This window comes from Strix uralensis, chromosome Z, assembly GCF_047716275.1.
Source record: "Strix uralensis isolate ZFMK-TIS-50842 chromosome Z, bStrUra1, whole genome shotgun sequence".
Taxonomy (NCBI): Eukaryota; Metazoa; Chordata; class Aves; order Strigiformes; family Strigidae; genus Strix; species Strix uralensis.
Genome location: NC_134012.1, coordinates 64,045,177 through 64,070,552, shown reverse-complemented (window position 1 = coordinate 64,070,552; position 25,376 = coordinate 64,045,177). Strand labels below are relative to the sequence as shown.

The following is a 25,376-nucleotide window of genomic DNA, read 5'->3' as shown; positions in this document are numbered from 1 at the left end:
AAACCATTGCTGCTCTTTATTAACTGAGGGTGTCAATATGGCAAATCACAAATGTTTAGCAAAGAATACAAGCAAAAAGAAAAATAAAATACTAAAGACAAATTTCTTCTTAATTGACCAAGAGATTGTCGAGTAAAATATACTTCTTAATACGCTAGAGACAGTTCAAAGAGTAACTCTGAAAACTGACTGCTATACCTGCAAAAACCCCAATCTTTGTATACTAAAAGCAGTACATAAAAAAACCCAATATACATGCCTCTTGTGAAGGAAACATGTAAGCCTCACCTTGTCACTGTCATCATTACAAATGTGATCTTGATGGATTGAGTGGCACTGAAAGGATGTACCAATGCTACCTACAAAAGAAGGGGGAGGAGATAAAAAATAATTAAAATGATAACCCAATTCCTGTGAACACTAACACTAAAAGACAAATTTAGCAAACATTCTTTCTTCCTCACAGAGAAGAGAGGTTTAGTTGCCTAACAGCTACGTCTGACAAGTCATGCATTTAATTCTGATAATGGAATAAGCATGAGAAAGATATTTTGCACAGTGTGCCAACAATGTCTTCACATATTTTTTTTCTAAACATTTAAACAATAAAACTAGAACTAGTTCATCAATCCAAAACAAACATATGAAGTACATACGCACACATATAAATAAGGAGAAGCTACACACTTCATTTTCTAGGCAGTGTTGTCCTGTCCCATATCCTTTACTACAGAAAATGTTCAGCACCCTGGGTAGCCACAAAACAGCAGTCTCTTCCCAGTTAAGAATAAAAATAACTGGAAAAATCCAAGGTCAAAGCAGAAAAGTTTTAATGAAGCCTGTTTTGTTTGTACTGGAATTTCTGCCTGCTTAAAAAGTCCTTCCACAGGTTTGTGGAAAAAAGGCACAGCACACCTCTACAAAGTCTTACCCCAATCCTGAGACTTCCGTCCAAGGAAGGAGACAAATTAAAGTTTATTGTATCCATACAGATTCTCAAACAGATTTACAGAACTCGTACTCACACTTTAAAGTTTTATTTAATGTGTTTTTCCCTTGCTCAGAAAGTACAGGAGTGGGGTAACTGCTATTGTTGAATTTATGCTTTCCTAAGATAACTTCTTCCTGCAAATACTGAGCAAAACAATTTTTAAAAAGGAGAAAAAAAGTCTCATTTGTAAAGCCATACTATTTCATGATTTTCCTTACCTAGATCTACCTAGAACTTTTCTCCACAAGTTTCTTGTGGTCCCTCTGTTATAATTTTTAAATGCTAGTAGTCTTATTCTGTAGTATTTACAATAAATTCCACACAAAAAGTTTGTCATAAAGCTTTGCAGTCCATGTGTTGTTTTGGACCTGGACAGAAGTTATCAAAGAAGATAACAATTTATGCAAGCAGCCAGCGTAGGTCTGTTTAAATTTTTGCTGAAGATCATGATGCAGTAAAACTCTGGCTTCTGAGAACTCACCTGCACTTCTGCACTACTCTGCTGTTCTGAGAAGCCAGAGTTACCTTAAAACCACCAAGAAAGTTTAAGAAATAATGCACTAAGAGGAGAAAGAAGGAATAAACTGAGTCCTGGAGAAATAAAATTAACAACAGTCAGACTGAGGGCCTTTCTCGATTGTAACACAACCAATAAGACACATACAAACATGAAACCGATTTAGTTCTTTTCTTGGATCTTATGCAAACATGAAAATTGACTTAGTTCTTTTCACTGGGGTGAGGAAATCACTTAACCACAAACTGATAATTTTGGACAAAACACTACTTCCACTTGGTGAATTTATCAGTATACAGTCCAAGACACAATCAAGACTTTTGTCATCAAATTACATATGGTATGTCAGTTGGGTTCCTTAGTGAAACTTTTATCAATGCAGATGCGAAGACTGACTAAAATATGTTAAAGACATGAGTACCCAGTGAGTTAGCTGGCCAGCTGGCTTCTTCATACAGAACTGACTATTTGGCAAAAATCCCATGAGCTAGCTGATTTTTTGACAATTATTCTTTTGAAAAAAAATGTATTTGCCACCAAACACAGAGCTTCATAAAATTTTTCCTCTGAAGTGGTATGTCAGAAAGAAGCTAGTTATTTTGCCATAGGAATCACTGACTCTGACTGTACTGGCTTGAACAGTAGCACAGACCGTGTTCATGCTATGTATTTTTGTAGGAACAGAGAACAAAGAAATCACTGTACAGTTGATGTTTCAAGGTTGAAAGGGAAAAAGGGACCAGTTTTAAATTGTTCAAAACATGCAAAGTTCCCTTCCCATTTGATTTAGACTTATGCAAAACATAAGTGTTTTCACTAGGAACACTCCACATGCTTTCTTGAAATTTGGAATCAATTCAAGTTCAAAAGCAAGCTAAAAATCCCGAAGAAAACACAGTGTTAAGGATAAGGCTTGACAGTTTTCTGGTCATTACCCAGAGGCAGAACTAAAGTCAAATACAGCCTCTTGGATTAGTCTAAGATAAAAAAGATAGGCAGCAAATAATGAAAATAGTTCAGTTCTGCCAAATTACAACAAATACTTGTTTTGGGCATCTATGCATTTGGAACATGAAAGAAATTTCCAGAGGTGATGTAGAGCCTACATCTAACGTCAACATCACCTAAAACTTGTTCTCTACCAAATTAAACTCATAAATGTGGACCCTACATTACAGGCTACATTATACACTTTACAGACAGGCTTTTCAAGAACAGCAATCACATACACAATCACAATGATAAGCTGGCTTTGTTCTTGCTATAGTGGATACCAGCAGCAGCAACACAGCTGGAATACTACAGCTTTCAGTTAGTAAACACAATGTAGGACACATGGCAGCCCATTAGGTTTCATGTTGCCATAGCTTCAATTCTAACAATATCCACGTTACCAAGAAAAAAGCCAGCTTGTGTTTTACCTACATGTTTCAATCATACTCAACTGTTCTATAAACAGAGCCACAGACAACCAAATGCAGTTAGCAGAGGATATGGCAATGCTTGCTTTTTTTTTTTTTTTTTTTTTTTTAAGCAGGGTCTTTCATGGTCTTCACACTGTATTTGTTTCATTTCTGGTCAACTACTTACTAATACCCTACAGTACAATAGCAAGATATAAGACACAACCCCTTAACTGTCAAAAGTAAAGATTCTACAGACATCCTGGCTGCTTTACACCAACTAGCTGTCTGATCTCACCAACAGCCTCACCAAAAGCAGCCTTGGAAAAGGGTTTCTTTCAAAGACAGCACTGGTAATGCATTCCCTTGAATGGGGTCAGTAGTGGTAATTGGATCCGGGGACACCAACACAGAGGATTACCAGTTAAAGGCTCTGTTCCACAACGATGCAATCTATAATACTGAGTTACACAGCTAGGGAATTATGTAGGATTTGCCTGGGTTTTTTCTTTTTTGTTGTTGGTTTTTTTTCTTTTTTAACGGGCTGTTTTTAATAATTATCATGTTTTTAAAGGGTTTTCTTTCTGAGAAACAGATTACACTGAGATAAACCTGAAGAAAGGTTAATCACCTTTCACCCATCTGCAAGGAAGTTCAGTCAGAATCCCAAAGATGACCTCAGCACCTTTCCAGTCTGCATCACGAAACAGGTTTTGACTGTGACTTAACTAGAGGACTGAAAGGAACTATAAGCCAATTTACATCGCCTGGACTGCAGGGAGTAGATAGAAATTCAAACTACCTTCATATCCCCAAATTTACCTGAATTTCAGACAACTCAAGATTAATTGCCCTTAGAGCTAGCAGATCCTAGGGCTATTACAAGCAAGGCTTTAATTCTGACTGAAGCATTATCCCTGCTACAAAGCTGACTGAGAGTGGGGAAAAACACCAATAAGACTCCTATATAAGCGACAGAATGTGGCATGTGGGCCACTGCCCACAGCACCTTCCCAAACTCAAATCCTTGCTGCAGTGTTCAGGAGATGCAACTGTGAGGTCTAATGCCCATCTGATCTTCTCAAGCAACATCCCACCCTGACCTCTCCCTCTCCTGCGATGCAGAATAGTCTCTCTGCTGTGAGAGAGTAACAGGGGACTTTGTAACAGTCAACTTGTTTATTCACGACTCACAGCTTCTAATATCTAGGTGACAAAAGTATAGCCTCAATTTACAGTGAGACATTGAGAGGAGACAATAGGCGTCCATGAAACATCAGAGCAGCCACTCCTTCAGCATTACCAGTATCAGGACAGGGTACAGAGTACTGCCCTTCAAGAGATGCACACATAACAAGCACTTGTTTATATATGTGTGTATACATCTATCTATATGTAATACACAGACATACAGAGTCTCCAAGACTAAGTTTCTCCTTAAGTTTGCTTTTTACCTCTTTAAATTGAGTTAAACTCTTTTTCACTCCTTTTTTTCAAATCAAAGTGAGATACCCTGCTTGACATTATGTCTTGAACTCTGGGAAAAACATCAGTTCTTTTGTAATAAGCAAGAAAGAGAGAGTGCTGTGCTCCCCAGCTACCACAGGAAAGGGATTGTTTTTCTTCTAAACCCATATATTAAAGTGAACAGCAAAAAGAATCTTCAGAATTTTGTGGTTTCTGCTTAACTCATGCATTGTAATAACTTTTTATTACAATCAATATCAAGTTTGAACAGCTTGCTTCATGCCTGCCAATATTAAACAGTCCAGACTCACACAATGCTAGTCCAAGGGAAAAAGAGGTGGGAGTTCAATCCTTTTAATTCTGTCGTTTCAGAGCTACTGGAAGTTCTCATTGCTTAAATGAATGATATTGATTAGTATACCCATTGCCTTCCCTCCCTAGCACCAGTTGATTAGGAAAACATTTGTGTATGCCACCTGTACTATTAAACTTTATCTAGAGTGATGCTGTTGAGCCTCACTAACTTGCATGAATCAGAAGAGTTTTGGGAGTGAGCATTAGATTTCCAGACAAGAGTCTGCAAAGTAGCAAATGCATGGAAACAAAGTCTGAATTGGAGTGAGTTTAGACTCTTAATCAACTGCTCCCTTTACAAAGCCTATAAATTGAGTGCAGTATACATATTCTGGTGAGATACCACCATGGATGGCCAGTCTACTTAAAAAGATGCAAGAAGAGAATCAAGAAGTTAAATCATCTGTGATCCAGGAGCCTCAACTTCCAAAAAAAGTAATGTAAGCCATTCCTCATCTGCTAGTCAACAACACTCCTCCGTTTGCCACATACTAGGTTTTAGATGTTCCTTCTAATTCAAGAGCCTTTCAAACTGCAGTGAAGAAGTTACTTAATGGGTAAACAGAATATTTTGCTATTACAACATCAAAGTTAGAGGCGAGTTCAAGAAATGATACACCTACTTAGGCTGTTCAAGTAAGAGATGGATGCAAATTAACTGTATTATAGCACTTACCTTTTTTTTTTTTCCTATGCATGCAAATCTGACCATGAAGAAGAAACACGTTGCATCTTTCCTGGGGGTTGCAGCTATGCATGTATATTATATATATAAAAAATACAATATATTATATAATTATTATATAATATATTATTATATAATATATTATATAATTATTATATAATATATTATATAATTATATATATTATATTATGTCTATTAGGATTGCCATTCTTCCCTCTTTTCCTCCACTCTATTTTATAAACTCCAACAAATTGAAATTCCACAGGTTTCCCAGAGGTTTGTATTCATTTTAACTTCTGTCGTGGAAAGAATTTATTACATGCTGGGCAGAGCTAGTATTTTTCAGCTGTGTGGTATGGCACACCACTGGTAACTTTTAAGCAACTGCTGAGCATAGAGTACACATATCTAAGAGACTGTGATAAAACTCTAGATGACATCCTAGCCAGGAAGCAGCCTAAAGTCACTAGAGAATAAAAAAAAGTAAAATGCCTCCTGAATTTCTCTCCTTCCCTTCTTCCTGCTTCCTCTACTTGCCAAGAAATCCATGCTTTCATTAACTGCAGACAGTGTAGGTCTGCTGGTGTTTTTTGACTTCTGGTCTCCCCTTCCATGCCCTGGCCCCAGTCAGCCTCACTGATAAACCTGCCAGCCCCTTTTCCCCACCACAAAGCCCAGCTGATGGATGCAGTCTAATTTCACACACCCAGTGAGAACTTGTATTTTGTAAGCATCAGAAAACATGCTAAGAGTCTGCAAGAAAAGCTCCCTCAGCTTTTCCTTCTTTTGCAGCTATCAGGGAAACACACTGCATGCTTAATAATCAGCAGGAAATGGGATGAAAATGACACAACTCTAAACTCACAATGAGATCTGGGCCCATGTTTATTTCATATAAGTTAAGCATACCTTCCAGTCACACTTCTGACTGAATGACACCTCAGATATTTTAGGAGAAAAAGAGAGGAAACTAAAGGAAAGACTCTGTATTTAAAAACTTAAAATCTGATTTTAACAATGCTAGAGCTTAAAAAAGGAACAAAGTAAATTACTTTATTTAATACAGGAACAGGCCTGAACACAGAGGCAGAGCTCTGAGCTTCATAAACAGAGCTCATCTATAAACCAATAAACACCTTTTCATCTGAGGTTTCTGCTGTGTCTCTACAAGTCTGCATAGATACTATTACTTCAAACCAAGAACATCTGATTTAAATGAAATAATTTAAATTTGCAAATACAAACTGGACTGCTTACTCCAGGAACTGTCCACAAAATGGCCCTTACAGTAGTGGTCTGAATAGAACCCATCTACATACTCTTTTTCCCATGCTTGCAAACAAGCTTATAGTAATGACCCCCTCACCTCATAGAGGAAACCACTGTGGCCTAGCTGTTGCCTTCCTCCTTCTGCATTAACTTTAGCAGCTCCATCTTTTCCAGTGAAGAGTATGAACAACTACACTTCAGATGGCACAGTCTCAACCACACTGTTTCATTCCCTTCACAGCAGTCTCGCACAGGGAGAGGCCACTGCTTTGGTAGCCATCCAACTTCATCATGCAAGGTCCAAATTCTGAAAGGATTTGCGTATTTTTACATTAAGCACATATCTGTGTGGAAATCTGAGTCACTTCCACATTAAAGTGTCTGAGAGATTCAACCCATCAGGAACATGCTTCCCCATGTACCATAGCTTTGCAGCTAAAGTCAGATATCAAGTACTACATCAGAAGCTTCTTCCTCAACCAACAATACATTATTACTGGATATACAAAGCATTTCAATGAGCATATAAAGTTTTCCTGACAAATTATTAAAACAGTTTCCATACAAGATTTATATGCATAAACTATACTAACCAGCATGCCTAGGGCAAATAATTGGATTCAGTCAGACTTCAAATAAAATTAACATCTCTTCCATTTAAAGAATTCTTGAAATCAAATGTGTTACGGAATTCATGTTAACTTTTATAAATTCTGTCTGTATGCACTGTAAAAATCCCTACAAAAATGAAATTATTGTACATGAGAAACAGACTTTTGGAACATTCTTAAACATTCAACTTTGTTATTTAAAAAAAATATTGAAACACATCAGAAGTAAGTCCCTACTGCTAGCTTTTTCCACCTCAAACATTATTCAGATTCTATCTCAGATTTCATGCAAGGGCAAAACTAGTATTTTAAAGTTTGTACTTTCATATCTGTACAGTGCACACACAGAAGCAAGTAGCGTCTTCCATAAGCTTATTGACAGCTGTGTGCTTTGCTCTGGGGATCAGTTTTTCCTGCTTATTCAAGGAGCAGTTCAGTAAGAAGTCATCCAGTGAAAAATTTTACAGCAGCAATAAACCTTCAGGAAATCGGGTTAATGCAGAAATACTATTGGACCCATAAACAGAGTACCACTATTTAACTGGTACTCTTAGTACTCAAAATGTCAAAAGATTAAATGTGAGACTACAAAACAAAGTGTCAACAAGTACTGTTAACACACTGTTACACCTGGTTTGTAATACAATCAGCGAAAAAACAACTACATAAAGCAGTAAGGTAAAAAGAACTGTTTGTGTCAAATAAGCTATTTAATCATAAGGCCAAAAGTAGGAAGTCACCTTCTATTCTGAGGATAACCTCTATGATCTGAGACTAAGAAGTGATCTTACTAATACGATACCATATAGAAAGTTCTAATCTGTTATTATAAGGCTATTCTAAAAAAATGCTGCCACAATTATGCATGTATTAACAAGTATATACGATCCCCCCAAAAGGGATTTTAGATTTCGATCAAGGCCTGCTTTAAAGTAGAAATTTAAAAGCTGTTTCTTCAATGTGGACAAAATATGACACTGTTTATAACATAATTCCCACTTGCTTTGCCACCTCAGAGTAAAACTTCCATCATAACTATTTAATATATGCTGTTTATAAATAGAAGCTGCTCAAATATTGGTTTGATTACAGGATAGAGTTAGACCATTCCCTCTCTGTTATCTTTGTATCCTCCCATCTCTGATGAACTGAGTTCATAAAAATCACAGGTTTTGGCTGTCTCATGCAAGTGTCAATCATGGAAGATTGCCAGTAAATTGAGACGAAGAGACCATTTAAGAATTTTGCAACCATAACCCCTGCATCAGATGACTGCTCAAGCAGTCCCCAGGAAGATTCACTGTGGTTTATATTCACAAAGCACAAGCTAATTTCAAAGAATCATGAAGTGGTTTGGCTTTGAAAGGACCTTTAAAGATCATCTAGTCCACCCTCCCTGCAGGGCAGGACACCTTTCATTAGATCAGGTTGCTCAAAGCACCATCCAACATTTCCAGTGATGGGACATCTACAACTTCTCCACAACAGGGCAACATGTTCCAGTGCTTCTTCACTGTCTCCCTCATCATGACAACTTTCTTCCTTACATGCTCCTTATATCTTCCTTATATCCCTAAATCTACCATCTTTCACCTTAAAACCATCGCGCCCCTTGTCCTGTCACTACAGGCCTTGGTAAAAAGTCTCTCCCCATCTTTCTTATAAGCCCCCTTTAGGTATTGAAAGGCCACAGTAAGGTCTCCCCAGTGCGCTCTCTTCTCTAGGATTAACAATCCCAGCACTCTCAGCCTTTCTTCATAGGAGAGGTCCTCCAGTACTCTGATCACTTTTGTGACCCTCCTCTGACAGCTGACCCACTCTAACAGATCCATGTCTTTCTTTTACTGGGGACCCCAGAGCTGGGCACACTACTCCAGATGGGGCCTCTCAAGAGTGGAGCAGAGGGGCAGCACCACCTTCCTCGACCTGCTGGCCACACTTCTTTTTATACAGCCCAGGATACGATTGGCTTTCTGGGCTGCAAGTGTGCATTGCCAGCTCATATCTAATTTTTCATTCATCAGCATCCTCAAGTCCTTCTCTGCAGGGCTGCTTTCAATCCATTCATCCCCCAGTCTGTACTGATATTGGGTATCACCCCCACACAGGCATGGGACCTTGCACTTGGCACTGCTGAACTTCGTGGGCCCATTTCTCAAGTCTGTCAAGGTCTCTCTGGATGGCATTGCCTCCCGCAAGCCTATCAACTGCACCACTCAGCTTGGTGCCATTCACAAACTTGCTGAGGTTCCACTCAATCCTACTATGTCATTGATGAAAATATTAAATAGTATTGGTCCCAGTATGGAGCCCTGTGGGACACCACTCATTACTGGTTTCCATGTGGACATTCAGCCATTGACTGTAACTCTCTGGACATGGCAAACCAGCCAATTCCTTATCCATGTAACAGGCCATCCATCAAATCTGTAACTCTCCAATTTAGAGGCATGGATGTTGTGTGGGACCATAGCAAAAGCTTTATAGAAGTCCAGGTAGATGGTCTCTGTAACTCTTCCTTTGTCCACTGATGCAGTCACTCTATTGTAGAAGGTCACCAGATTAGTCAGGCATGATTTGCCTTTGGTGAAGCCATTAGCTGTCTCTAATTACATCCCTATCTTCCACATGTTTCTAGCTTCGAGGAAGATCTGTTTCATGATCTTACCAGGCATGGAGGTGAGGCTGACTGGTCAGTAATTCCCAAGGTTTTCCTATTTACTCATTTTACAAGGATATTTGCAAAAGAAAACCAAGAAATAAAAGTGTCTGTGGGATTACTGATAAAAGATACGTGACTCTGAACCATCTCAACTGCTCCCTGGACGTACAGAAATACCACTTAACACATACGCCAACCTTTGTGTGGGGAAGGGAACAATTTTCTAAAAACCTGCTTATTCTCACACCCAATTCATGTTTCTTAGGGAATGATTTACCTATACACTCTTGCAGATAATTTCCATGCTGCTGAAGACAAGATCTACAGATTCAGAAGAAGTTATTCCCACTGGATTGGGCAGTCAGGTACCTGAACCAAATGAACAACACAAGAATCAGTTCTTCCTCTCTGAGCAGCCATGCTCCTTAGATCTTTTCACATAACAAAATCATTCTGAGGTTATGTTCTGAAGAATTGACATCAAACTGAAATTGCAGCTTGAAATATACTACCTCTGCTGCTAGAGCACAAAAATATACTTCCCCTTAGCTGCTGTACTACAGGACTCTTTCGAGACTTACCTACACAGAAACTGATACTTGAGAGACAAAGGTTGATGCTTTAAAACACAGAGATTAAAGACAAGCAATATTTTATTTTCCATTCTTCTCTCCTCTGCTGTACAGTAAGATTCACAGCTCCTACCCTGGAATTATCTCTGATATGTATCAAATGGAATTAATATTTTATTAACAAACTAAAAGGAACCTCATTTTCTGCATCAGAACTCCCCAAGGACTAACACACTATTGCCAACATACTCTGAAAAGCATTGCCAGTTCATGGTGTCTGGCCCCTCTGGCAGCTTTGCTTGGAGGTTGTTTACAGAGTTTCCCCTTCCCTGGTGGCTATTTCATCAGGTGTGCTCCTGTGCGAGTGTAGCCTAGTAGAGGATGCTGTCATCTTGCACACGCACATTTGATGCTGTTCCAGAGTGAAGTGAACATTCATTTATATAGATATATAGTGGGGTGAGACCCACCACAGAAAATGCTATCCAGGAGCCAAAAGAGCAGTGCCTTTTCACATAAAGCCTCTCCTCCAGCATGTTCAGTATCTAACAGAAAGAAGTAAACTTTCTTCCTGTCCTTGTCATCTTACAAAAGGAGGCTAACTGCAGTACTGTAAGGCTAAAAGATAGTTACTTACATAGTTACTTAAAAGCATATGCAAACAGATATAGAAAGAAAGAAAATAAGTATTTCAGTAACTCAAGGCTGACTTTTGCTGAAAGTAAATCAATCCTAGAACAAAAAATAAAACCGGCAAGCCACAAAGCATTTTAAAAAAAATGTTTTAATCTTGTCATGGAATTTAGTTTTTATCATCAGCTGTGTGGGAGCTGAAGCAAGAGATGCAGACAAATACCCAGCGCAATTGCATTAAATACCAGGTCAGAGCATATGGATACTCTTAACACTGCTCTACTCCCATCCTTATAGGACTTTATATTAATGGTTTTGAAGATTCAGCTGTCTTGAGTTGCTGAACCTCCTGAATGGAAATTATTTTTCAAAAGCTACCTGAAATTTCAGGCCATTAGTTTTTCTCTATTTGTAACTAGACTATTAAACTGATTTTCTTGAAATGCATTTTCTCTTGAGAATCTCATTAAGTCTCTGAAAAATCAAAGACTGCTTATGCAGACTGTGTAGCAACTTCTTTTTGGATGCAATGAATAAAGTGCTTTCTTTGGCTTAAAACTTACAGCATAAGCTTCTTGTACTGAACAAAAAACAAGCGCAGAAGCAAAACTTTAAACGTTAAACTCTAAACTTTAGCTTGTTGCCTCTCTCCTGTTTCTTTGGGGCAACCCCCATCAAAACAGCAAACCCAGCATTAATTTGCACAAGTTGGTTTGGGGTTTTTTTGTGTGTTTGTTTTTTAAAATAAAAGCCTTAAAGCTCCCACACAGCTTAGCCTAGAGAAGATAAAGCTTCAGCAGTAAAAATGTTTCTAGTGCTGACTCATGCAGCCTTTAACACAGATAGGAAACAGCAATCCAGAGCACGCATTTATATCAATTTTTTCCAGTTTCCTACTTTTATCAAGAAACCATGTCAGTGAAAGCCTGGAACCAAAATTTTAAATATAACTCAATTTTATTTTTAAAAATTTTTTATTTTCACTGCATGTTCAATCTAGACATAAAGCAAAAGGCAACCATGAGGCACTACCTACTTAGGAACTGACCTTGCAAATATCAGTTTGAAACAGGATCAACTCTGAAAGCATTGTTAAAGGTATATGATGAACCTATCTGTAGGAAATTATTTCAAGGGAAAGCCCAGGCTCTCTCTAAAGACAGCTTATCCACTAAAATGAGAAAACTAAAACACAATTAAAATTGGTCTCAGAGAGAAGCCGAAGTAGTACGTTGTTACTCTGAGGTTTCCACAACCCCCATTTCCCTGCAGCTGATGAAGTGCTTACTATTACAATGTACACAAATAATCAGTAGGAGTGACTTGTCCAGACAAAATGAAAAAGTTAATGTATATTTGACAGGCCATGAAATAACTTTTTCTCTTCCTGTCTTTCTTGGTCTCGCTCCAATCAGTCTTGTCCAAGTCTTGTTTCCAAGAAGGAATCATGTTAACATTCAGCATTTTATTTATGTCTTTTGTTCATTTGTGCAGATTAAGGCAATTAGCAGCCAGAGACACCACATCATTTTTAAAAATTAAAGAAAATATTTAGTAATATTTTTGTTCCCTGAACAAATCAGGCTATGATTATAACACCTAGGTTACAGGGAAAGAAAAGAAAAAGATGTTGAAGCACACCTTTTATCCCAGTGCTGCACGTACATAGTAATAAATATTTAAATTCCACAACATCACAGTTTTCCTCACTTTCTGGATATATCATGTCTCAGTCTTATAATCTTTGAGAGAAACTTTCTGAGAAACTTTATCACAAGCAGCAGTATCATTGTAATCAATGAGGCTAAGATTCTGAGAAAAGAGGCAAATTTGGTATCTACACAGCTGAAGGTTTCTCTGCAAAACCAGCTTCTGCTTTTTTGGACTACCATTCAGTAAGCAAATTACATCAGGCTTTACAGCACAGCAGCTCTGTGTTAATTTGTTGTGCCTGTCATGGGGAAACACTGAAATTCCTTCTAATGCTTTCTTTCTTTTCTGGCTTTTAAAACCAAGACGCCCTACCACATTGTCCCATCTTTGTATTTCTTTCCCAGCTGTTCCCTGTAATTCCATTTGCCTAGGCATCTCCACAGCTCCCAGTCCCTGTAACCATCTAGACTCCACTTTGTTCTTGTCTACACTATGTTGATTTTCAAAACCTTTTTCTTCCACACTGTCTAGGAGGAAGGACATCAACAATTATACAGAGTCCGTAATTTTAGCTCTGATGCAAACACAGGACACAGTTATCACAGTCGTAACATGTAGTTAAAAATACCAGTAAATCAGTCAGCAACCAAATATGCAGAAAGCACCATGTTTGTTGCTTTCAATTTCCAGCATTTCTGAATTCTGATTTCTTTTTTTATGATTTTGATTTTTGAAGGCTCTTCTTTAATTGAAATGGACTTCCATGGAGATGGTAAGTCAGAACACTAGCACAAGAGTCCAGGCCTTTGCCAAGTTTCAAATCCCAAGAGCATGTTACATAACTAGAAAATTTCTCATCAAGAAATACCCCGAGAAACTTACCTAACCAGCCAAAATGCAAGTCTGTCTGTCTGTCTTGGACCTTACAGGTAACAGAACTTAAGTCTTCCCAAATGTTGCACTGGAAAAATTCCATCTAACATGTCAAATTTGGGAAAAAGCTATGAAAAACTGAACGCTACCTTCAATTTTTCAGGGAACTGTTGCACTCTTAGCAGCTCAGCTATCAAGGAATTAGACACATACTTAATTTACATAAAAACTCCCTTTTCAAGAAACACCACTCTTATTTCTAGGACTTTCAACTTCTAATTCAATTTCACAGTTTAAAAAAACCAAACTAATTACATTAAATTGTCTTCCCATCCCACCTCACTGTATCTGTTCGAAAAGGCAGCTGGTCAACATTTAATGCACATCCCACCAAACACCACTCCAGACTGTTATTCTCATCATACTATTTTTTCCTTCATTTTGAGAGCAGATAATTCACTTTACATTCTCCAGCAATACTAACAGACAGAAAACTCCCTCTGAATACATGCTACAAAAATAACTATATGCCCCAGGACAAAGGTGAAAAGATTCCAGGGTTAAATAGGCTTCTTGTCCAGTGTCAGCAAAATCCCCACACTGCCCTATTGAACAGCAATATGGCAACTTTTCAGTATGATTATGTCAGCCACTATTTTTGCATGCTGTTGCCTTTTCTCTTTTAAAAATAGAGAAATTCTTTGGCCTATCTTTCCTGCTTCCATAGGCTACTGAGTCTTAGCACGTTTATTAAACGTTAACAGAAGCACTGTTGATACATATCCAACACCCAGATTAGAAACCTGTCAGACACAAATTGGTTAATTTTGTAAACTCAAGCAAATAGAGAAACTAAAAAATTTCATGTTATTTTGCCTACATTAGACATTAGTAACTCTAGTAAGGGCACTCTGGAAGCTTGCTAACTAAGAACAAATACTCAAGCTTAGATGGAAGGCTTGTCTAAACTCCAGTCTTGTCCCAGTGCTCATCAATAACAAATCTGTCTAGGGTGAGCATTTAATTTCTCCTTCTTTTGGCACAGCCTATCAGCTCACAACAACCAATAGTTCTGGGATCCCTGATCTGCAAGTTGCATGGCATGTGGATGGTGTTGATCAATGAACAGTGATGGATCCATCCCCCATGAATTTGTCCAACCTGGGTCCCCTGCTTTTCATAAAAAAAATTGAACTTCATTAAAATCTTCCCTTATGATAATCCTTGCATCTTCCACTGAAGTTTCTTAACAAAGGTCCTTAAGGTTCTCAGAAGAAAAGAATATCTTTTTTTTGGAAAGAACACATTAAAAAGATTAGCTCTAACACGCTTTTCTCCATTCTTAAACGCACTGTCAATTTAAGCAACTGAAGACAAGCAGAACTCAAAACCTGACCTGTTGATAAAGGAACACTGTTACAAAGAAGACTGAGTTTTCATTTACTGTGTAGCTATTCAGAATTAACTGCTTTAGGTGACTCTGAAATCACTGCAGTTAATACCTACCAGAAAGTTAATTTGCTGTTCTGCCAAGTATCTGTTCAAGCAACACAAGCTGGGATGCACCCATCCCCCTATGTTAAAAATATGGAATCAAATGGCCTAACATTACCGAGATCAAAATCAGTAGGGTGAGTAATCCCAAGGCTAAAGGCAAGGCCCCTTTTGCTCCTGTAAAATATGCAGCATACAGGCAGGTTCTCATTAATTCACAGCATGCAGAAAGATTCTCCCATCTGGAGGTCTCCTGAGATTCAAATAGCCACACAGCCCCACTTTTTGGACATTCACTTCCATGTATTTTAAAATATAAGATTACTAAGGAGTTCTCAAGAGAGCATGTCTATTCCAAACCCTTTCATAAGAAAAATGCAAGAAAAATGCAGAACAATGAAATTGCACAGTAATACATTGCCCAAGAAAAATCAAGATGAACCAAAATAAAGATTGTATGCACAACCTTGATTCTAATCCCTGATCCAAGGAAGAGTATTTGAGCATTGCAAACTAGGGGCATACATTTAAATTAAGACACTGAATTTAAACACCATCACAGCTATATTAAAATGTCGAAATTGAAGCCTAAGTTGCCTAGAATGAAAAAAAAAGGAAAAAAAAAAAAAAAAGAAATAGTAATTGAGTATTTCAAAGGGTATATGTTAGTCCTGAAGCTTTAGGATCAGTTAAGCCTATGGAGGAAGTTCTTAGCTAACCAAATTAAGTCAGAATTGTTTAGGGTGTTCTTTCAAAACCTGAAGCCTTTTCTACGTCTTTCAGTTGAAAAGAGAGTAATTTCTTTTGGTTTAATAGCTTACTCATTCAAAGTTAGGAAATTTATTATAAGTTGTAGGAGAATATAGTCTAATTTTTATATATTAGAAAAAGAAAGGGAAGTGCAAGTGAATACTAAATCACTAGTTCTACAAATACTACATATTGAGAAAAAACTGTTAAAGCTGCAACTCCCCCAAATACTCTTAATTTTCCTGATTTTCCTAAGCTGTTTTATTCTCAGCACACTGAAATATAAACATATATCTGCCTTTTAAGACTGTTTTAACAAGCTTGTTGTCTAAACTTAATTTCATTGTGTTCCTACTCAACAGGAGCCCAGCACCAAATAAGAAATAGAAACTAATTTGATCAAGGAAAAAAACCCCAACCCATGCAATTTTCCAAAAGACTAAAAGACAGAACCGTAAGAAGCCAATAAAATGCTAGCTACATAAATTGCTTAATTGTGCCTGTAAGTTACCGCCTTTCCTCACAAAATTTAGCAAATACAGTACAAAAGCTACGTTCAATTGGAAATATCATAGTAATTAACCGGTAAGATTCAAGTTTTCTTTAGATGAATGCTGGAAACTATAATTCAAATAGGTATCCTAGCTGGCAGTTTGAATGAATTAAAACTAATCTAACCTAGTTTTTATCTGAAGACGTTTTTGTGTGACAGTTTAAGGGGTTTGTTTGAGGTTTTTTTTCATGGACACAAATTGGTATGTTGTGAGACGTACACAAGTAATCTTCTAATTTAATTCCCCTATTTTTTATGCTTCAGTTACTTATCAGAGCTAATGTGTTTCTTCCTTAGTTTATATATTTAGGTATGCTGTTGTCTGTTCTGTAAGATATGTTGGTAACTTAGCAGTATCAGAAATCTTCATTTCAACCAACGGAGTAACGTTTCTCAGTTACACCACGGAAAAAAGCCATTCATTATGGAGTCAGCCCAGTTCTCCATTTCCTTTGTACCCAGACATGTCCTCACAGTCATGCATGGCTGTTGTGTTTTACTTTCTGCTAAGCGCACGGCGTAGGACCCAACCGAGGGCTCCGGGCCCCTGACCGACCCGCAGGGCCGCCACGGCCCCCAGCCCGGCACGGGCGTGACCGCTCGCAGCCACCAGGGGGCGCTCTCGACCTCAGGGTGAATGTCAGCGGGGCAGGCCTAACCTCCGTATTTTGAGCACCCAGCCCGCAGTCCTTCCTCTTTCGCGTGGAATGTTTGTCTCTCAGCCTAGCTGTGCCCTCTGCCTCAGTTTGACTAAGTGCGACCGAGTTCACCATAACCTCAGTCACAATCTTTCTGAATTCAAAAGAAGAGGTTGATTATTAAAAATGGTCCTGTTAAAATATTTAAATTATTAAGCGGGCCACAAGTTCAATCTGATATTTGAGAAGATTTCCAGTCTGATATTTGAGAAGTTTTCCAGTTACCAGCCTCCTCTCAGATACACTCATGCCTATGCACCAGTGGATATATAGAAGTCGAGGCACCAGACACTTGCTGAGCCTTTCTTTGCTGCCTCATACCTTCTCCTACAGCCATCAGCACAAGCAACCTGGGATGCATACAATGACAAGAGTGATCTGTGATCAAGCATTTGCAGAGAAAGTCCTGGACCTTGCGGCTACCTTCCTTCATCAGCCTCCAACAGACCTGATTGGTGACTTCTCCCTCACTCTACAGCACAAAAATCCCTCTCTGAACATCCATGGTCTTCCCAGATATCATTTAACTCTGTGCTCAGCAGTCACCAACTGACCAAAAGGGCTATCACCTGAAAACCTGTTTGAAGATTACCAAGCTCAGCTCTAAATGAGACTGTCTCATCTGGAACAACTTTGACCAAAGTTGCCCAAGTACAACTTGCTGGTATGGGCAAAAGAGCATTTCTCCCCCTACCCCTCTCTACCAATTTACTGTACAGAGAGGTATTACGAGAAGCATAACTTAAACTACTATTTTTTAAGCATCAAAAGTATGTTCAGTATAAGGAATATTTTTATCTCTGTCCTAAAGACTTTAAGTCTATAACCTAGAGGAACTGACTAACACAGGTTTCTCAATGCAGAACTGTCCCTTGATGTAATCAAAACAGACTGGTCATTTCATTATTCTTACAAAAAATAAAGGGACAGAAAATCAAGAAGCGACAAATCCTTCATTCACAAAACACATGTAGCACAGAGTTTGCCTGTGAACATTTCCCAGTGCTGTTCCACTTGGCACTGCACAGTAAAACTAGGAGTTTTACAGTTTATACTGGTCAGGTTTATCAGAGATTAGGCAGAAGGCAAGTGCCTTCAGCTACAAAACACATGAACCAAAATCCTAAACCGACTACAGTGCCCTCCATTTTTTTTTTCTTTCTTTAAATGTGTGTGCATAACTATACCTGCATGTTTAATAGTTTGTAAAACTTGGGGAGTTGCCTGAACACAGTGTACAGTGTGACACAAATTATAATTTTATGAAGATAGGGAGGCTCTACAGAGAGACTTGGATAGATTGGATCGGTGGGCCAATGTTAACGGGATGAGCTTCAACAAGGCCAAGTGCCAGGTCCTGCACTTGGGCCACAACAACCCCATGCATCGCTTCAGGCTTGGGGAGGTGTGGCTGGAGAGCTGTCTGGAAGAGAAGGATCTGGGGGTTCTAATTGACAAGCAGCTGAACATGAGCCAGCAGTGTGCCCAGGTGGCCAAGAAAGCCAACGGCATCCTGGCTTGTATTAGAAATAGTATGACCAGCAGAAGTGGGGAGGTGATAGTCCCCCTGTACTCTGCACTGGCGAGGCCACACCTGGAGTATTATGTCCAGTTTTGGGCACCTCAATACCAGAGAGATATCGAGGTGCTGGTGTAAGTGCAAGAGGAGGGCAATGAAGCTGTGAAGGGCCTGGAGAACAAATCCTATGAGGAGCGATTAAGGGAGCTGGGACTGTTTAGTTTGAGGAGAAGGCTGAGGGGAGACCTCATCACTCTCTACAACTACCTGAAAGGACATTGTAGAGAGGTTGGTGCTGGTCTCTTCTCACAGGTAATTAGTGACAGAACAATAGGGAGTGGCTTTGAACTGCCACAGGGGAGGTTTAGACTGGACATAAGGGAAAAATTTTTCACAGAAAGAGTGGTCAGACAGCGGAATAGGCTGCCCAGGGAGGTGGTGGAGTCACCATCCTTGGATGTGTTTAAGGGTCGTTTGGATGAGATGTTGGAGCATATGGTGTAGGGGAGAACTTGTAGAGTAGGGCTGATGGTTGGACTCGATGATCCCAAGGGACTTTTCCAACCTGAATGATTCTGTGATTCTGTGATTTATTGCTTCACCATCAGCTTTAAAATGACAAGGCAACACATATAAATGTCATGGTTTAGGCACAGCTGGCAACTAAGCACCATGCAGTCGCTCGCTTACTCCTACCCCTCAGTGAGATGGGCAGGAAAAAATATAACAAAAGGCTCATGGGTGGAGACAAGGACAGGGAGGGATCACTCACCAGTTATGGTCATGGTTAACACAGACTCTACTTGGGAAAAAAAACGATTTGTTACCAATCAGATCAGAGTAGGATGATAAGAAATAAAACCAAATCTTAAAAACACCTTCCCCCCAACCCCTCCCTTCTTCCTGGGCTCAACTTTGCTCCCAACTTCTCTACTTCCTCCCCACCAGCAGCGCAGGGGGGCAGGGAATGGTGTGTGCGATCAGTTTGTCCAATGTTGTTTCTACTGCTCCTTCCTCCTCATGTGGGAGGACTCTCCACACTCTTACCCTGCTCCAGCGTGGAGTCCCACCCATAGGAGACAGTCCTCCATGAACTTTTTCAATGTGAGTCCTTCCTACAGGGATGCAGTTCTTCACTAATTGCTCCAGCGTGGGTCCCTTCCGCAGGCTGCAATCCTCCCAGCGACAGAACTGCTCCAATGCAGGCTTCCCTCAGAGTCACGACCTTCCTTGGGCACAGCCTTCCTTGGGCACAGCCACCTGCTCTGGCATGGGGTCCTCCATGGGCTGCAGGTGGGCATCTGCTCCACCATGGACTTGCATGGGCTGCAGGGGGACAACCTGCCCTCTCACCATGGTCTGCACCACAGGCCACAGAGAAATCTCTGCTCCAGCACCTGGAGCACCTCCTCCCCCTCCTTCTTCACTGACCTTGGTGTCTGCATAGTTGTTTCTCTCGCATCCCACTCCCCTTTCTGCTGCAGGTTCCCCAGTAAGTTTTTTTTCCCTTCTTAAATATGTTCTAACAGAGGCACTACCACCATAGCTGATCGGTTCAGCCTCGGTCAGAGGTGGGTCTGACTTGGAGCTGGGGAAGCTTCTAGCAGCTTCTCACAGGAGCCACCTCTGTAGACCTTCCCCCATGTAGTGGTTTAGTCCCTGCCGGGGTCTGAGACCATGCAGCCGCTGCCCCTGCCCCACAAAGGGAGTGCAATACAATGCCCCGGGGCTGAGATAAGGAGAGGTTTAATACAACAGTGCAACAGCAACAAAACAAACAACAACAATAACAGTAATAACAATGAACAGAGCAAGATATCTACCAATACAGCAGTGAGAACCGAGAGATCACATAACACACACGCTCACCGACTCTCCCGCGCTGCCGGCTTGGGCGCCAGGAGGTGACGTCAGCATGGTATTGAATAAGCCGGCTAGAGCTTCCCCCCACTGCTGGGGAAACCTAACCCTATCCTAGCTAAACCAGGACACCCCACTACCAAAACATTGCCACACAAACCCAAAACAGTAACCATGAACATATTTTAAAAAAAAAAAAATCTTACACAATACTTTGTTTCAAAAGCTTTGTTTCAAAACCTAGATTAAAAATAATTTTTATATATGAGGCTGAGGCAGTTTTTACTGGCAGAATATGCTTTTGCCAAGACAAACTGGGTTAGTGCTGGGGAGTTGGTTTCCTAATCATACCAGTAAACTCATACTAGCTAAACTGTCATACAACACCCCTGTAAATCCCTACAAAATAAAGTCTTGTTGACAGTCCTACTCCAGGTATTTGTGTGTTTATAGGGAAGCATTAAAATGTATTCAAATGGGTATAAAATAAATCCTCAATATATTCTCTTGACATAAGTTTTATTGTTAGTTAACAGTAAACATTCAAGTAAAATTTTAACACTGTGTACATATAATGGAAACAAATTAGATCACATTGTTGAATTAATAACTCAGCAATTATTATACAAAAACCCCCCATAACTATAGCAACCACAAACACCAGCCAAATCCACAAAACCTCTACTACTTGGGCTCTTTCAAATCAAAATGAAATCATGTTTTTAAATTAAAAAAGAAAGAAACCAAACAGTAGTATTTCCTCAGGCTCTGGCCAGGAATGCCAAGTTCTATTGCCTGCAGTATGTTTCCACCACAAAGTAGTAAGTTCTGCCATGGGTGAGGTTACAGTGGCAAGCAGCAATTTTTAACTATAATGGGAATAAGCTTTTAACAGATTTCATGAACTATTAATTCTATTTCGACTTGAGTAAGCAAACATTTTTCCTCTCCTCCTTTTCTTGAATAGTCTTTAAAAAAATCGAAACACCAAACCCAACGAACAAACCCAAAAAACCAAACCAACACAGCAAGATTTTGGCAAGTGAGGTATCAGTGGATGCAAGGGACAGAAAGTAGCTGGTGTGAATGGATGCAGAATATTATGCTTTCCACTTGTTTGCACAGCAATGTCAGTGAATGCAATACATATTTTTTTTCAGTTAAATTACTTTAACTCACATAATCTCCAACTGGAAAGGGAGACTTTGTCCTACAGTTAAGTGAAGAATTGGGGAACAGCAGTAGATAGTAAAGGACTCAGAGTAACTGGAACAAGAGGCACTTCAGGAACAACATTACAGGCTGAAGGGGCACCTGCCTGAAGTGTATATGCACAAACACATACAGCCTGGGAACAGACAGGAGGGACAAGAGCTCTGCATCCAGTTACAGTAACACAACATGACTGGAGTAACAGACACAGCAGGAATCACCAAGTTGTGATGGTCAGACAAATGTTCTTCAGGAAATGCAGACAGGGAAGATAAATGTGAAGGGGTCCCTTTATGCCAAAGAGCAGTTTGGATATATGGAGCTCTTTCAGGGGACAACAGCTGGGTGAGAACTTGTGGGTCCAAACCAGAAAAGAGGCGTCATGGCAGAAATAGTTTTCTTACAGACCTCCCAAGTAGATGAAGCACCCTAAACAACTTGAGGATTTCTCTTGATCACAGCCCTGGTTCTTATGAATGATTTTAATCTCCTTGACATATGAAGGAAAGGCAACAGAGCAGGTGGGGATACACACTGGCAAGATTTCTAGAAAGAATATCTCCTTGATATAGGTACTGGATAGGCTAACCTGGGAGAGTGCACAGCTAAGCACATCTGCTATTAACTAGCAGGGAAGTACCAATTAAGGACAGAAAACCAGTCAGCCTCAGTGGTAGCAACTATGACATAGGGGAATTCAAGATCCTGAGGGCAGGGAGGAAAGAGAGTACTAGAGTACATGTCATGGGAAGCAGAGGAGTGGTAGGTGTACCACTTGAGGAGTGGTAGGTGTAATCCCATTGAAAGCTGCAATGAAGGGTAAAGGACCACAAGAAAGCTAGCAGGTCTTTAAGGACATTCTCTAAGCACAGGAACAGTCCAGTCCAATACTCAGGAAATCAAGCAGACCCATCAGGAGACCAGCACAGCCAAGGAAGGAACTCATGGTGGAACTCCACTGCAAAAAGGCTGCATACAGGAGGTGAAAGCAAGGTTAGGCTACAAAGGAGGAATTTAGAAACACTGCCTGGGCATGAAGGAATGATATCAGGAAAGGTAAAGCTCAGCTGCAGGTAAGACCTGCAAGCACTACAAGGATAACAAGAAGAGCTTCTACTGCTACATTAACAGTAAAAGACTAAACAAGGAAATCGTGGGACAGTTATTGAATGGAGTAGGTGATTTAATGACAACAGCAACAGATAAGGAAGAGGTACTCAATGTCTTCTTTGCCTTTGTTTTTCACCAGCAAGGTCATCCAGTGTCTCTTCTTACAGACAGGGTTCAAGGATGGCGATCAGTTGATGAAGACAGTCAGAAATTGCTTAACAGAACTTGATCCATACAAGTCCATGGGATCAGACCTGCTGCATCAAAGGGTACTGAGAGAGATGGGCATGCCACGGCAAAGCTTCTCTCTCTCACATTTGAAGTATAATGGAGATTGTGGAGGTCCCTGATGACTAGAAAGAAGCAAATGTTGCACCAATCTAAAATTTAAAAAAAGGCCAAAAGGACAATTTGGGGAACTACAGGATGGTCAGCTTCACTCTGGTCCTCAGTGAAATCATGGAGCAAGTGAGTTATTTTTGAGTATGTTTCTGAACATACAAATGGAAAGGTAACTGTGAACAGTCAACATTTGCTCCTGCAGTCCTCACTCTAATACTAGTCACCAGGCATAAAGTTAATATGGAACCTCATGCATATCTGTACCTGTGGCTGAAGGAAATTAAGGAAATAACATATGGAGGGATAGGAGGAGGATGAATGAGAGTCAAAAGCATACAACTCTAATTGGAAACCTGCACTTAAGAACTGGCTATAGTACATATCCAGGTCCTAAAGCTTACATCCACTTTGAACACTTTTTTTATGCAATCGTATAAAACTGCAATGAAATAAATGAGACAAATATCCATTAAATACTATTTTTAGAGATACAAATTTTATCACAAGCTTTAAAGCAGGGACAACAGAAAGCTCTCCATTGGAAGCTCAAATAAATATCAAGTATTTAGAAAATACTTTTAATTGTCAAAAAATGCAAGGCAAAATAACATGCCCACTGTAATTTGGAAAAAAAAATCATACGCAGCTCTCAACTGCCCTCTATTACTGTAAACCAATTCATTTGCCACTGAAATCTGCCAACATCCAAACTGCAACACACCTTCTAAACAGAAAGAAAGGAATGTCCTTTTTAAACAGGAGAGTCTTTGCAGATGTTAGTGAAAATTACTGCTAAAGCTCCCTCTAGCAGCTGCGGGTGGCTCTGAAAAACTCAGCTAGAACTGAGAGGCCCTCAGCACCAGCATCCTCTCTAGTGCCAAAGCATGAATCACAGAATCATTCAGGTTGGAAAAGACCCTTGGGATCATCGAGTCCAACCATCAGCCCTACTCTACAAGTTCTCCCCTACACCATATCCCCCAACATGTCATCCAAACGACCCTTAAACACATCCAGGGATGGTGACTCCACCACCTCCCTGGGCAGCCTATTCCACTGTCTGATCACTCTTTCTGTGGAAATTTTTTTCCTAATGTCCAGTCTAAACCTCCCCTGTTACAGTTTAAAGCCATTCCCTCTTGTTCTGTCGCTAATGACCTGTGAGAAGAGACCAGCACCAACCTCTCTACAATGTTCTTTCAGGTAGTTGTAGAGAGTGATGAGGTCTCCCCTCAGCCTTCTCCTCCTCAAACTAAACAGTCCCAGCTCCCTTAATCGCTCCTCATAGGATTTGTTCTCCAGGCCCTTCACAGCTTCATTGCCCTCCTCTTGCACTTACACCAGCACCTCGATATCTCTCTGGCATTGAGGTGCCCAAAACTGGACACAACACTCCAGGTGTGGCCTCGCCAGTGCAGAGTACAGGGGGACTATCACCTCCCCACTTCTGCTGGTCACACTATTTCTAATACAAGCCAGGATGCCGTTGGCTTTCTTGGCCACCTGGGCACACTGCTGGCTCATGTTCAGCTGCTTGTCAGTTAGAACCCCCAGATCCTTCTCTTGCAGACAGCTCTCCAGCCACACCTCCCCAAGCCTGTAGTGATGCATGGGGTTGTTGTGGCCCAAGTGCAGGACCTGGCACTTGGCCTTGTTGAAGCTCATCCCATTAACGTTGGCCCACCGATCCAACCTATCCAAGTCTCTCTGTAGTGCCTCCCTATCCTCATGCAGTTCAAAACTCCCGCTTAACTTGGTGTCATCTGTGAATTTACTGATGATACATTCTATGCCCTTATCAAGATCATCAATAAAGATGTTAAACAAAAATGGTCCCAACACATACATCACAGTACTTGGGTTCTGACACAGACCACCCCTCAGAGAGAAGAGGCTTACATTCTCCAAATGTCAGCTTCTCCCTCATTACACTATTACTGTCCAGAAATATTGACTAAAAGCTTCTGAGCAATCTGCACTTTCATACAGGTCCTCTCATTCCATCTCTACATTGCTCTGCTTTGTGTATCATACTGACTTAAAATCACTCACGGAAAACCCATGCTCAGATCACTGAGAATCTGTGGTGCACATCCCTTTTACAGTCTCTCCAGTCTGCCCACCCCTTATATCCAAACACCTCCCTAG

General features: G+C 40.1%; 1 protein-coding gene across 3 annotated transcripts in view; it reads right to left on the bottom strand.

Moving 5' to 3' along the window:
- RNF38 (ring finger protein 38) overlaps positions 1 to 25,376 on the bottom strand; it is a 128,113-nt gene that overhangs the window by 55,672 nt on the left and 47,065 nt on the right. For 2 of the 3 annotated variants that reach the window (XR_012627210.1, XM_074857044.1), the window contains exon 2: positions 289 to 359. The exons of the other annotated variant lie outside the window; for it this stretch is intronic. Coding sequence is in view for 1 of the 2 variants with exons in the window: in XM_074857044.1 (XP_074713145.1) it covers positions 289 to 359 (71 nt within the window). In the remaining variant the exon portion in view is untranslated. The remainder of the gene's footprint in view (positions 1 to 288; positions 360 to 25,376) is intronic. 3 annotated transcript variants of the gene reach the window in all.